The 15074-nt window shown below is 45.3% G+C and overlaps 1 protein-coding gene across 1 annotated transcript in view; it reads left to right on the plus strand.

Annotated features, from left to right (window-relative positions):
• The window catches only part of Pde7b (phosphodiesterase 7B), a 312276-nt gene that overhangs the window by 215956 nt on the left and 81246 nt on the right, over positions 1 to 15074 (plus strand). The window contains exon 3 of the mRNA XM_032894930.1: positions 5671 to 5754. Within this exon, the coding sequence (XP_032750821.1) occupies positions 5671 to 5754 (84 nt within the window). The remainder of the gene's footprint in view (positions 1 to 5670; positions 5755 to 15074) is intronic.

Consider the following 15074-nt stretch of genomic DNA (forward strand, 5'->3'; position numbering starts at 1 on the left):
AGTATTTTTATTTAGGTTTCCTCTCTAGCAACTTGTTTGCTGTTGACCCTTTTCCCCTAAGGTGTGTGTGTGGGGGGGGTTGTCATGAAAATTCTCCTTAACTAAGAACTCAAATAAGTTAGTTACAAACCCCACCAATTCTGGCAAATAGTATTTCTAGTAATAGTTTTCCATTCTAGACTTGAAGGGAATGGATACCCCGTTGCTACAGAACAGGAGTCGGTATCTTGTTCCTATAGCCGTTCTTACTGAAATGTTCTTTCGACAAACATCCATTTGACTGAGTCCTGGATTGGTCAGGGTGATAGGTTCGCCAGTGCCCAGACTGCAGGAATTATGATAGCCGTGTGTCTGATTTATCGTCATGTAGGAATCAGAGCATACATCAGGCAAGGAAAAGCTAGTCTTCAACTGCACAGTTCTCAACGCAGACAATACAAGAAAGGGTTCCATTGACAATAATAATAATAATAATAATAATAACCTACTTGACAATAATAATTCTAATAAATAATGCCTACTTCAAGTTGTTAAACTAATGGCAAATGCATATAAATTCTTGATACAGCCTAAGTAGCCAATAAATGTTAGTAAATAATAATAAATTATTAATAATAGAGTTAGTGAATAGACATAATAGTGAATTAAATAGTTGGTGGAAATATTATTTTTGCATATCACAACGCCCTCACAATTGTAAAGGGGCAAAGTTCCTGCAATTGTGTAACTTAAATGTTCTAACTATGGACTTCAAAGCCATCATAGACTATCTAATGGTTTTCGTTATGACAAAACACTGGTGCTGTCTGTCAGGGAAGCCTGACTGGTGTACTGTCTCTCCCTGCCTGCTCTGCTATGCTGTGCTTTCTCCAGTTTCCGTAAGTGTAAAATCTTCCATGCTAGCTACCCCTGTGCTTCTCGTTCTCAGATGGGCAACAGAAATGAACCCGGTGCACGGTTTGAAAACCAACATCAACCCCACACAGTTATGGTAGATACCCTCATCCCTACAAAAGCAAGTCCCTTGACTACTGAAAGAAAATACTAAGAGAGAAGTCAATTCAAATAAGAAGCCTCTGAGAAAAGCCCAAGTCAGGACAGCAGGTCAGCAAAGCCACAGACCAGACAGCTTCATAGGACCGCCTACCATCTCACCTACTGTCTTAGTTAGGGTTACTTCTGCTGTGATAAACACCATGACCAAAAGGCAAGTTGGGGAGTAAAGAGTTAATTTGACTTATGCATCACTGTTCATCACTGAAGAAAGTCAGGACAGAAGCTCAAACAGGGTTGGGGCCTGGAGGCAGGGGCTGAGGAGGAGACCGTGGAGGGGTGCTGCTCACTGGCTTGCTCCACAGGGCTTGCTCAGCCTGCTTTCTTATAGAACCCAGGACCTCCACCCCAGGTGTGGCCCCACCCACTGTGGGCTGGGCCCTCCCCCATCAATCACCACCTAAGAAAGTGTCTGACAGCTGGTCTCACGGAAGCATTTTCTCAACTGAGGCTCTCTCCTTTCAGAGGAAACAATAGTGTGTGTCAAGTGACATAGACTAGCCAGCACACCCGTGCATAAATATTGAAAATATTTTGATATTAAAGCATAATTCTATCATTTCCTCCCTCCAACTCTTTCCATGTAACCTTGCCTTGCTCTATCTCACATTCATGGCCTTGGTTCATGGTTAAGTATGATTTTATACACACACACACACACACGCACACACGCACACACACACACACACATGCATATACACATATATAACATAAAAACATACACATACACACATATACACACATGCATATACACATACATACACATAAAAACACACACGTACACACATGCATATACACATACATACACATAAAAACACACACGTACACACATGCATATACACACATATGCACATAAAAACACACACATACACATGCATATACACACATATACGCATAAAAACACATACATACACACACATACACATGCATATACACACATATATGCATAAAAACACACATACACACATGCATATACACACATATACGCATAAAAACACACATACACACATGTACACATGCATATATACACATGTGCACATAAAAAACACACACATACACACATACACGCATAAACACACACACATACACATACACACACATACACTCCTAAATATAGAAATGCAACCTGCTTGGTGCACATAATGTTCCTTGTACGTATAATCTTAGGGCTTATTTCTTGGTATTGGAAAACCATCCCAGGGTTTTCCTCCCTGGGGAACATTATTACTTCTGCTCTCGGCATTCCTTAGATGCATGTATTCTGTGTCTAGTGTTGAGGCCTGGTAAGATTTCTTCCTTCCATGTTGGCATGTCTATTGGTTTCACCCTTGTTCAGATCTCGTTTAGACAGCCATGTTGGTGAGACTTCCTGGGCGTGACTTCTCTGTCTTCTTAGAGATGGAATCTCATGGCAAGCTTGTGTTCCTCTAGCTTTTGTAATCTTTCTCCAATTCTTCTGCCATGATCCCTAAGCCCTGCCTATGATCCCTAAGCTAGGTGCAGGAATTGTGTTGTTACATCAGTTGGGTTGGTCATTTGTTCTCTGCATTTTGATTGGTTGTGATTTAGATTTTTAAAGTGTACGTCAGTCATGCAGAATTATAAGCTATGATAAATGTAATTACATTTGCACTGAGTGAATTTGTGACGCATGTGCTACATTTTCCCCAGTGACTACTACAAGTCCAAGTTCCACAGTGTGGGGGTCTGAGAGTTCCGTTTTGTTTCACTTTGAAAACCAAGTCTATAAACGGTTAGATGTGACATTGAGGAGAAAGCCATACATGTGAAATCTAAGAACCTAGGCCTGACACTAGTTCTGCCCACTGCAAGAGGAAAGCACCATGAACTTGAGGAAAGCCAGTGTATTCTTCCCGGGAGCCTATCAGGGGCCTGAGCCCTCTGCTGAGGAGCCAGTGTAAAAGGTAGTGGTCCCTCAGCCTGTCTTCCCAGAGACACTGTATTTTCAGTTAGAAAATAAAAAGTATGATAGTATTTCTCCTCACCAGGCTATGGCAAACATCCAATGAAAGTCACACTGAATCCACTACATTTGGTTTTTGAAAATGCTTGGTGAAACCAGAAGTATTATATATGTAGGTGTTCAAGAAACCTTTTACTTCTGAGTGGCTTTTGGTCAGCTGTTCTCTCTCTCTCTCTCTCTCTCTCTCTCTCTCTCTCTCTCTCTGTGTGTGTGTGTGTGTGTGTGTGTGTGTGTGTGTGTGTGTGTTTGTGTGTGTGTGTGTGTTTGTGTGTGTGTGTGTGTGTGTGTGTGTATTTGTGCGTTTCATCACAGGGACATTGCTACATAGCCCAGGCTAGTTTGTAAGTCATGATCTTCCTTGCTTCAGCCTCCTGCATACCTGGACGGCACAGCGTGAACCACTGCCCTGGGCAGATAACACTCTTTTCATTTTTAAGTTAACTTTTCCTCTCCTCCTTTGTCCTCTGACTTTCCTTTTCCTGGTTTAAAAATTAACTTATCTCCCTTTTAGTCTTTAGTCCCTAAGTTGCAAACATTGCCCACTCCAGAAACACAATGAATACCAGGTTACATCTAGGGCACTAAGGTAAAATACCAAGACTGTTCCAAGTGCTTCTGCTTACGCTTGCAAGCCCAAGCCTGGCCGTAAGAGAACCTTCACTTTGTCAGTGGCAGGGCTGGCAGCGGGTGGAACCCTCCCTCCAGTCTGGCTAACCCCAAAGATTAGAGAGTAAAGAGGACTGCCTCTCCTCTCTGCTTCCAGGCTGAGGCCCCTTGCTAGTATGTATGGGAGGATATGGCTTACAAGAGGCTTCTTGGAGTCAACATGATATGTAATAATTGGTAGATCAATCATTTAGTGTCTACCAAGTACCAATGGAGAAATGCAGACCACATCAAGTGCATTCTCCTGCTTTGTGAGAATCTCGAAGGCAGGGCAACAGCCACTGCCAAGTGGCCGGTGTTACTTTTGATATCCAGACCCAGGCACTTCGAAATAAGTCCTTTTCGTCTGATGAGACGCCTGAAGTAGAGAGAGATAATGCTTCCCAAGAGAACACAGGAAGTAAATGTTCAAACTAGGTCTCCCCAAGGTCTGCTCTACTCTCAGGTCTGATGTGTCCCTCTACTTGCTGTCCTCCCTGGGTTGGAAAGGCAAGACATACACACCAAAGAGGGGCATGAAGGAAATGGAGCAGCCCCTGGAAGAAGCCACGGAGAATTAAGTATGGGAAGCAGGACAGACTATCACGAGAACAAGAGTAGCTGGGAGCCTGAAATGCATGGGACTTGGCTGACGGGGTTTAATGTTCACCAAGAGCACAACCTAGGGGCGAAGAGAGTGGGCGCCATCAGAAAACAACACTCTGGGCTGTTACCTCTGCTGAAGGAGGAACTACAGCCCTCAGAACACCGTCCATCCTCCCAGGGTCAGCAACCCCATCTCCACAGCCCCAGGGAGTGTAAAACGAGGGTGGAAACTTCATAGTCTGTTGAAATTTTTATTTATTTATTTATTATTTATTTATTTGCATTCCAAACTCTGCTCCCCTCTCGCACCCCTCACAGAGTCCCTCCTTCCCCTCCCCCTTCTCCTGTGAGAAGGTGAGACCCCTGGGTATCCCCCCTATCCTGGCACATCAAGTCACTGCCATACTAGATACATCCTCTCGCACCGAGGCCAGACAAGGCAGCCGTGGAGACTGAGCTGCAAGTCGGCTACGTATGTGCTGGGGCCCTTTTTCCAGCCCATGCATGCTCTTTGGTTGCTGGCTCAGTCTCTGAGAGCTCCCAGCGGTCCATGTTAGTTGACTCTGTCCGTCTTCCTCTGGGGTTTTCATCTACTTCCGGGTCTTCAGTCCTCCCCACCCACTCTCGGGTAAGAACCCACAGCTTCCGTCCAATGTTTGGCTGTGGGTGTCTGCATCTGCTTCGGTCAGCTGCTGGGCGGAGAGCCTCTTGGAGGACATTTATGCTAGGCTCCTGTTTGCAAGCATAAAGAGTGTCCTAAAGTGTTAGGGTTTGGTGCCTGCCCGTGGGATGGATTTCAAGTTGGGCTAGTTATCGGCTGGTCACTCCTTCCGTCTCTGCTCCACCTTTGTCCCTACATGTCTTTTAGACAGGACAAATTTTGGGTTGAATGTTTTGTGGGTGGATGGGCGTCCTTAGCCCTCCACTGGGAGTCCTGATTGGCTACAGGAGGTAGCCTCTTCAGGTCTCGTGTCCCCAATGTTGTGAGTCACCGTTATGGTCCTCCACATTGACTCCTGGGAGCCCATCCCATCCCAGGTCTCTGGGACTTCCTAGAGATCCCCCCCCCACCCACTATCCCCTCACCCTCAGCAGCTGCAGAGTTTACTCCTTCTCCCGGCCCTCTGGGCCTCTCTCCTGTCTCTGCCCAAACCTGATCCTGCCTCCCCATTTCCCTCCCCTCTCCCACCCAGTTCCCTCCTTCCCTCTACCTCCCATGACTATTTTGTTTCCCCTTCTAAGCACTCTCTTCGGGTTTTCTCCTAACATCCTGTGTTGGTTCCACAGACATGACTGGCTAAGAGGATTTGCTGAGAGGGGAAAAAAAAGTGTATCTACTTGGCACTGTCTTCAAACATTTGTTTGTATTTTCTGTCTTCCAGGAGATGTACGACTAAGGGGTCAGACGGGGGTTCCTGCCGAACGCCGCGGCTCCTACCCATTCATTGACTTCCGTCTACTTAACAGTGAGTAGCCATGAGTACCTGGAAAGGAACAAATGTTTTCCTTGGGGGGTGGAGGGGACTCATTTCCCTAGGAACTTCAAAACCTTGCAAGGGCGGTCTTCCTTCCTCTACCTCTGTCCCCACAACTGGAACTTAAAAATGTGGTCTCTCAAGCGCCTCCTGCAGGAAGTAACTCTTGTCAACTCTGCAAACAAGTTCTGAACCTGGTGGGTATGGGGAGGAGGCCTTTAATCCAGGACTAGGTAGCCGGCTGGAGGCAGGAGGATCTGTTAATTCTAATCAGAGGCCAGCCTGATTTATATAACACGTTCTAGGATGGCAAGAGCTAGGTGGAGAGACCTCAAAAAAAAAAAAAAAAAAGGACAAAAGGAAGGGAAAGGAAAAGAAAACACAACCTTTCACAACCGAGACCTTTAAACAAGGTACTTCTTTGTCTTCTAGCACAATTTCTCCAGCCGCAGCCAGGGCTGAGCTAGAAGTACTATAAAATATTTAAAACTTAACAGGTAAATGCATGGACAGCTAACCTCAGACCGCCCCATAACTAACTCTCTTCTCAGTCTCCTGCAAGCCCTGAGTCTATCCTTACATTCCCGGTGACCCTTCGTTAAAGGGGAATCCTCCGGTCCACCTGCTCCAGTTCTCTGTGTTGAAGCTGGTAGCGCTCCTCCCATTTCTCCCTCTGTTGCTACTTGATCTTACATTCCTGAGGAAATCCAATCCAGGGACCAGTGGTTTCTCCAGACTTTCTATCTTCTATCATGGTGACCCTTCTTCACCTTGGACTTATGGATGGAAGGAGATGCTGATAATAATAAATTTCACACTTCGCCCCAATGTTTCTGCTGTCTGGCTCTCATATCGCTTCTGGTCTATAAATTTCAAAGCGCTGGATGGTATCCACAGAGTATTACTTTCCTTTGACATCATCGAGCGCCACATGGGAGGTAATTTGATTTGCCTCGACCCCTGGAAATGACTAGGAAATTTAGACTTTGCCTTCTTGAGCCTTAGATCCTTGAAAGTCCAGTAGAAATACGGACATGTCTGTGTTTCTCCTACTGTTGTTCTGTGTCTCCCTTTCAGCTCTTCCTAGGATGCAGACTCAGGATAACGTTTAAATACCAGAAACAAATACCCACTAAGACCACTTTTAAAAACTCGGTTCTGTGACACCTGTAGACCAATGTAATCCTGAGAGCAGCCTGTGCGGGTTCCAGTGGTACCTCTGGCCTCTCCTTACAACGCCATGCATGCTGTTCTAGGTCCCCATGGAGGCTACACCACTGGCAGTCCCCTGACTGTGTAACTGTCTGGGTCACTAGCACAAGGTTCCACAAAGCAGGACATTACTAGTCTACACCAAAGCTCTCCGACAGAGTCCCAGGGAGAAAATGACCCCAAAGCCTTTGCTCGACAACAGATAAGATGTTATTTCATGATTTCTAATATAATCCATGAACAAATGGGGAAACTAGGAGGTAGGTCTTTATATGGCCAAGGTTCTAAGTGATTCTTAATTCAACCCCATGCTCATAAGCACCACTGCTAGCTGTGATGGTCTTTGGAATGGAATGTGGACCAGTTAATTGTCTCTGCAATAGGTATCTGCATGTGAGTAGCAGCTGGATTTTTAAAAAATATCATTTGCTTTTCTTTTTAATCTGAAAATGTCTGTAAGTTTGTATATAGATTGCATGTAGCTGTCATTTATACACACTGGTCATATTTACTCAAAAACCCACCTGCAAGTGGCTACCGCCCTCCCACCCTCTGCAGGCAGTCCCTTGAGGAGCCTCCTGGTGCCTGGGCCCTGCCTGGTCTCCTCAGGTCTCTTCAGGCTCTGTTTGATCTCCATTTTCTACCTGTTACTCAGAGCTATCCACCCAGACAGTAAAAATAGTGGCCTGAATTTCCCTTTTCATTCTCCGTAGTACTCTCCTGGGTAACCCTTCCACCCTTTTCTCTTGAAGTAGCATACTGAGATAACTCCAAGATCCCTTCACTGTATTTGGTTTTGTAACTGGACTCAGCCTGCTTAGATGCATAAGGAATGTCCCTAAGTAAACTACAAAAGTCCTAAACTCAATAACTCTTGATAACTAGTTACTAGTTACCAGTAACTACTAGTTAACTTACCATCTCCTCATCCCCCTACTCTGTGTCCATCTGGTTCAAGGATGACAGAGACCCACAGCCATTTTACTCCCATTATTGAAGATTTGATTTCTCTCCCCAAACAGAATCTGATATAAGCCTTAAAGAGTAAATCATTTATAAATTTAAACTCAAAAAGTAATTCAATCTAGGGAAAAAAAACAAATCGATAAACCCCCCATTCCTGGTTCTGCGTTTCTGCAGCCTTCCTACTAAAACACTTTTTTTCTCCATCTTTATTAAATTAAGTATTTCTTTTTTTTTTTTTCCGGAGCTGGGGACCGAACCCAGGGCCTTGCACTCGCTAGGCAAGCGCTCTACCGCTGAGCTAAATCCCCAACCCCTAAATTAAGTATTTCTTATTTACATTTCAATTGTTATTCCCTTTCCAGGTTTCTAGGCCAACATCCCCTTAACCTCTCCACCTCCCCTTCTATATGGGTGTTCCCCTCCCCATCCTCCCCCCATTACCGCCCTCCCCCCAACAATTATGTTCACTCAGGGTTCAGTCTTGGCAGGACCAAGGGCTTCCCCTTCCACTGGTGATCTTACTAGGCTATTCATTGCTACCTATGCAGTTGGAGCCCAGGGTTAGTCCATGTATAGTCTTTGGGTAGTGGCTTAGTCCCTAGAATCTCTGGTTGGTTGGCATTGTTGCTAATATGGGATCTCAAGCCCCTTCAAGCTCTTCCAGTCCTTTCTCTGATTCCTTCAACAGGGGGTCCCGTTCTCAGTTCAGTGGTTTGCTGCTGGCATTCGCCTATGTATTTGCTGTATTCTGGCTGTGTCTCTCAGAGACATCTACATCTAGTTCCTGTCAGCCTGCACTTCTTTGCTTCACCCATCTTATCTAATTGGGTGGCTGTATATGTATGGGCCACATGTGGGGGGCAGGCTCTGAATGGGCGTTCCTTCAGCCTCTGTTCTAAACTTTGCCTCCCTATTCCCTCCCAAGGGAATTCTTGTTCCCCTTTTAAAGAAGGAGTGAAGCATTCACATTTTGGTCATCCTTCTTGGGTTTCATGTGTTCTGTGCATCTAGGGTAATTAGAGCATTTGGGCTAATAGCCACTTATCAATGAGTAAATACCATGTGTGTTTTTCTGTGATTGGGTTACCTCACTCAGGATGATATTTTCCAATTCCATCCATTTGCCTATGAATTTCATTGTTTTTGATAGCTGAGTAGTATTTCATTGTGTAGATGTACCACATTTTCTGTATCCATTCCTCTGTTGAAGGGCATCTGGGTTCTTTCCAGCTTCTGGCTATTATAAATAAGGCTGCTATGAACATACTGGAGCATGTGTCTTTGTTTTATGTTGGGGCATCTTTTGGGTATATGCCCAAGAGAGGTATAGCTGGGTCCTCAGGTAGTTCAATGTCCAATTTTCTGAGGAACCTCCAGACTGATTTCCAGAATGGTTGTACCAGTCTTCAATCCCACCAACAGTGGAGGAGTGTTCCTCTTTCTCCACATCCTCGCCAGAATCTGCTGTCACCGCAGTTTTTGATCTTAGCCATTCTGACTGGTGAGAGGTGGAATCTCAGGGTTGTTTTGATTTGCATTTCCCTTATGACTAAAGATCTTGAATATTTCGTTAGGTGTTTCTCAGCCATTCGACATTCCTCAGCTGTGAATTCTTTGTTTAACTCTGAACCCCATTTTTAATAAGGTTATTTGTTTCCCTGCAGTCTAACTTCATGAGTTCTTTGTATATTTTGGGTATTAGCCCTCTATCAGTTGTAGGATTGGTAAAGATCTTTTCCCAATCTGTTGGTTGCCATTTTGTCCTAACAACAGTGTCCTTTGCCTTACAGAAGATTTGTAGTTTTATGAGATCCCATTTGTTGATTCTTGATCTTAGAGCATAAGCCATTGGTGTTTTGTTCTGGAAATTTTCTCTAGTGCCCACTTTTCTTCTATTTTCTTCCTCACTTTTTCTTCTATTAGTTTGAGTGTATCTGGTTTGATATGGAGGTCCTTGATCCACTTGGACTTAAGCTTTGTACAGGGTGATAAGAATGGATCGATCTGCATTCTTCTACATACAGACCTCCAGTTGAATCAGGACCATTTGCTGAAAATGCTATCTTTTTTCCATTTGATGGTTTTGGCTCCTTTGTCAAAGATCAAGTGACCATAGGTGCGTGGGTTCATTTCTGGGTCTTCAATTATATTCCACTGGTCTATCTGCCTGTCTCTGTACCAGTACCATATAGTTTTTATCACTATTGCTCAGTAATACTGCTTGAGTTCAGGGATAGTGATTCCCCTGGAAGTCCTTTTATTGTTGAGGATAGTTTTAGCTCTCCAGGGTTTTTTATTATTCCAGACGAATTTGCAAATTGTTCTAACTCTCTGAAGAATTGGATTGGAATTTTGACGGGGATTGCATTGAATCTGTAGATTGCTTTTGGTAAAATGACCATTTTTATTATATTAATCCTGCCAATCCATGAGCATGGGAGAGCTTTCCATCTTCTGAGATCTTTGATTTCTTTCTTCAGAGACTTGAAGTTCTTATCATACAGATCTTTCTACTTGCTTGGTTAACCTACTAAAACACTCAATGGATCTCACTCGACTGCTATTCCCTACCCACAATGCTCTTGGCTGTTTCTGTTTTACCACTTCCTTCAACTCTGGCCTTAAACTTCTAGCATATGCATAAGCAAAAAAAAAAAAAGTGTACTGAATAAGAAGGCCTCCTGCATGTCCACATTGTTCCTCAGTCATAAGTCCAACCTGCCTCAGTAGACAGGAGACATCAGAATTGGTACCAACAGCAACTTGCCTTCTGTCAGAATGGTAATTGTGGATGTTATGACAGATCACTGGGATAGAGGTCATAAATCAGAGCCCATGCACCGCATCTGCCCCCTCCCCCATGCCTGTTTTGGTAAATACACTCTTGCTGGAACACTGCCACGGCCGTTTTCTGACAGACCACCTCAGGCTGCTGTGGTACTACATGGGTAGGCGGCTACAGCAAAGGCCGCCTGATCCACAAAGCGAAACTCGCCTGCTGCTGGTCCCTCATGGGGAAATGTTACTAACCCGACTGTAGGTACTTCTAAACAGATTCAGAAGGGTTTTGTGACATCTCGGTAGGCACATTCAGTCTAGTCTATTTCCCTCCGTTACTGTCATTTTCTTTCCCCTTTCTAGAACCGTCCTTTACTTTCAAGAATGGACTTAACATTGACTAAATTTACACCCAAAGAAGCAACAATATCAAACTGCCCTCCCTTGTAGATCTTATGCACACGTTCTTCTGAGGGGAAAACCCCTTTCCATGCACAGCCCTCTCATGCCCACAGTCCTGTTGTCTATATAATAAGGTGGTTAAGTACCTGATTGGTCTTTCATGGTCCTAATTTGATTTTTTTTTTGGTCTGGACATCCTTAGTAATTACAGCGTCTTCCTTTCCAGTTTGTCCTGATCTGAACAGTAAATTACAGACCAGTCAATTGTAAACATTTGCCCACAAAAGAGTACTCAACACCATGCCACTCAGACATGACTTGTAAGAATAGGTTCGGGGGCTGAAGAGATGGCTCAGTGGTTAGCACATGCTGCTCCCACAGAGGACGGACACTCATGTCACAGCTCCAGCCGCTTTTAACTCCAACTCCAGGGGATTCAACATCACTTCCTGGAATCCGCAAGCACCTGCCCTTGGGAGCACATACCCTTACACACATTCGCACACACATACACACATCCATGTCATTAAAAATAAAGCAAATCTTTCACAAGCAAGCGTGTTACGTACTGAAAATTGCTGAGAGGGTAGATTTCAAGTGTTCACAGCACAGAAAAATCAGTAAGCAAGGCAAATGTGAACTGGCCTGATGGAGCCATTCCATGACCTCTATTCAATTCAAATCATCATCTTGTGTCACGTGAACATACATCTTGCCCGTCACCATCTCCATCAGGAATAATAATAACAGCAATACCAGAGTGTAATATTCCTGGGAAAGGGATCTCCAACTCTTCCTCATGAGAGATCATCCAGAGCAGTAGAAATACTCGGGACGGAAGTGTCCGTTAGAAGCCAGCTTTACTTCTTGTTTCTATGTCCACAAGTAGAAGAGAAACATCTGTATGAGTTTCTAGAAGTTTCTCTTGGAAAGTAGCAGGAAATGGGGACTCTAGCACCTTTGTGTGGGACAAGGGGACCATGGATCACCTATGAGGGAGAGAGCAGAGAGAGAGGAAAAGAGAGGCAATTATTTTTATGCCCAGGGAAGAGCTAACCCAGAGGACTGTAGGAAGGCAGGAGCCGAGGCAGTGTAACAGCTCTATTATCGAAAGCCGACTTCCTGTGGTTGGTTCTCATTTACCAGCTCCGTTGAAGGAAAAACAGGAGAGACAGTGTTGAGAAAAATGCGTGTTCAAAGACACCAACTGAGAGGGGACAGTGGCTGAGGAATCACAATCTTGGAAGTGGCGGCAGCTCCTGGCTGCTGAAGCAGCCCTTCCACAGCTCAGTCTCCTGATTTAATATAATCAGTACCCTGTGCAGATAATGACTAGGTTGAGATGTTCCCGTGGCAACCATCTCAGAACAACACAATGTGATTTCCACACCCGCTCAGCAGAGAAAGCAGCGTGCAAACAAAGCCTTCCCAGGGACTGGGAAACATTCGGGAACTCAGTGCTTCTGCTTCTGCAGGAGCCTTGGAACATCCCAGACAGCCTGGTGCTCCAAACCAGCCTGGTGCTCCAAACCAGCCTGGGCCAGGCAGAGTAGGTTAATTGGTTGTTTGGCTTTTCCCCGCCCGCTAATTTGCTAATCTTGATCTTAAACTCTCTTTCCTCTGGATTTGCTTCTCCGGGCTGGTCTGTTTTTAGTTGGACAATCATGAGGTCGTTTTAGTAGAGTTGCAAAAGTAGATGCTTTATTATTTCCAAAGGAGAGTCAAAACACGCTTATGTATACATTATTTTATTTAAAAGTGCCCAGACATTCAAATGGTTAAAACAAACCCTGCAGTCTAACACCCTGTAACCACTCTTGCATTCGCCTACTGAGAGACCGTTAGGCAAAGGCCACCGACCAGTTAGAAACCATCTGGTTTTAAGCAGCATCCCCACGACCCCTTGTAAAGACAGATAGGCAGTCTGTGCAAAGCCCATTGTGTAAGCAAGAATCCCCAGCAGGAATTGACAGCACTGCAGTAATGGTGTACCCTTTAATGTCACCCATGAGACCACACACATGTAAAGCCCCCCCAAACTAAAATGTCGCTCTGAAAGCAGTCTCCCCCGGCAGAGAAGGGAGGCCTGAGCTAGGACTCCTTGAGGCTTCTCACTCTTGGGAGTGCCAAGTTAACACCCCACAATTTCAAAGGTCAATATTGACCTTCCTCCAGGAAAAAAAAAAAAGTCAGGGTTCTGGTTGTGGTTCTGGTACTTCCTGGCTCAACTGGCTGGCGCTCCAGGATGGGCACTCGGGGCAGCTGGCCACACACTCCCCAGCTCTTCAGCTGCGGAAGTGCCAGACCAGGAGAATGGTTAGCCACCAAAGTGCCACTTCGGGGTGGAAGCCAGAGCTGACAGGGCCCTCAGTGTCTCATTCCTTCCCCATCACGGTTCCACGAGTGGACGTCGATGGGACGCCTCCTAGGGTTGGCAGTGTGCCAGGGCGCAAAGATGAGTGAAACATGAGCGCTGCCCTTGAGCAATTTGCAGAGACAGGTACAGGCAGATGTTGGCATTCATGATACCCGTGTAACGCGTGTGCACGTAATAATAAGTAGAGAAAGTATGAGGCACATATGTACGTGAAGTGAGGAGCTCTTGTCTTGGGACAGCAAGAAGAGCTGAGGGCTAACCAGAGAGCAGGAACTGAAGTGACAGAGAAGGAAAGAGGAGCCGCGCGCTGAGGGCCAACTTTTATTGCCCTTATAAAATATGCCTCAAGACATATGCCAGGAAAGGCTTGCCACAGCTGAACTTGACTAAATGAAAGTGTTATTGAAAGTCCTTTTTCCAAGTACGATTGGAGCAAAGACGTCAGGAAAAGTCACTCCAGATACCTAGCTGTCAGAAAAAAAAAAAAAAGCCATCTTCAAAACCAAACGGCTTTCACCTTCTTAAGCTAGGACCGAAGTCACCATTGCCTCTTGTTAGCCCAGCCAACATCATTAAACCAGTTAAGTTTCTTCTCTGAGTGAAAGAAAAGAGGAAATTGGATCTGGGAGCCCAATATTTCCTCCTCGTTATCATCCATTCATTTAACACAGAGAGCACCCACTCTACGCTGAGGAGGAGGAATTCATGGCCACAGCAACAACTGCAGGCCTGAGGTAACCTCTCTGTAACAGGTTCTTCAGAAGGATGGAGGAGAGCCTGAGCTCAGAGAGCTAACCATCTAGTCACAGGGCGCGCACACGTTATACATAATGTACAAATAAATAGGGAACCTAACGACCTTATTCTAAAATAATCAGCATAAAAATAAAGTATCCTAGGCGAGCGAGGGGAGCAAGGTGGACTCATGCTGAGCTCTGGAAGATGTGGCTGAGGATGAACTGGTTAAGAAATGACCACAAATGAGGTTGGTCTGACAGGCAGACACGGAGGTCACTAAGCAAGAGCAGGGGCTAAAAGTGAGCAAAGGAAACACATTGACCAGAGAGAAAGCGGGCGCCTTGGAACCTCCAGAAAAGGAGTTTGAACTCCATTCACTAAGCCAGAAGGACCGATAGAGAATCTCGAGCTGAGCAGGATGGCCGTGGTCTCTAAAAACAACTGACATCTGCGTGTAAGAGAGACGGTGAGCGAAGAGGAACCGAATCGGGTGGCAGAGTATGATGGATGCAGAGGAAATCTGAGTACAAATGGGAGGTGGGGCGTGCGGAAGCAGAAATGCAAACCCGAGGACAGTGAACAGTGGGCGTGCCAGGGATGGGGTGGACCCCCCATCTTGAAAACCTGGAGATGAGAACACCATTGAGAAACGCTGGGGAGGGGTAATGAGCTCTGGTGTGACCATTAAGCTCAAAAGGAAGAGTCTTGGGAGGAGCATTTGGACAGAAGAACCATGGCGACGATGCGAGGAAGCCTCTTTAAGAGCTTTCACTGGGGCTGGAGGGATCGCTTGGTATGTATTAGCACTTGCTCTATAAGCGTGAGATTCTGAGTTTGA

The sequence above is a fragment of the Rattus rattus genome, chromosome 2, assembly GCF_011064425.1.
Source record: "Rattus rattus isolate New Zealand chromosome 2, Rrattus_CSIRO_v1, whole genome shotgun sequence".
Lineage (NCBI taxonomy): Eukaryota > Metazoa > Chordata > Mammalia > Rodentia > Muridae > Rattus > Rattus rattus.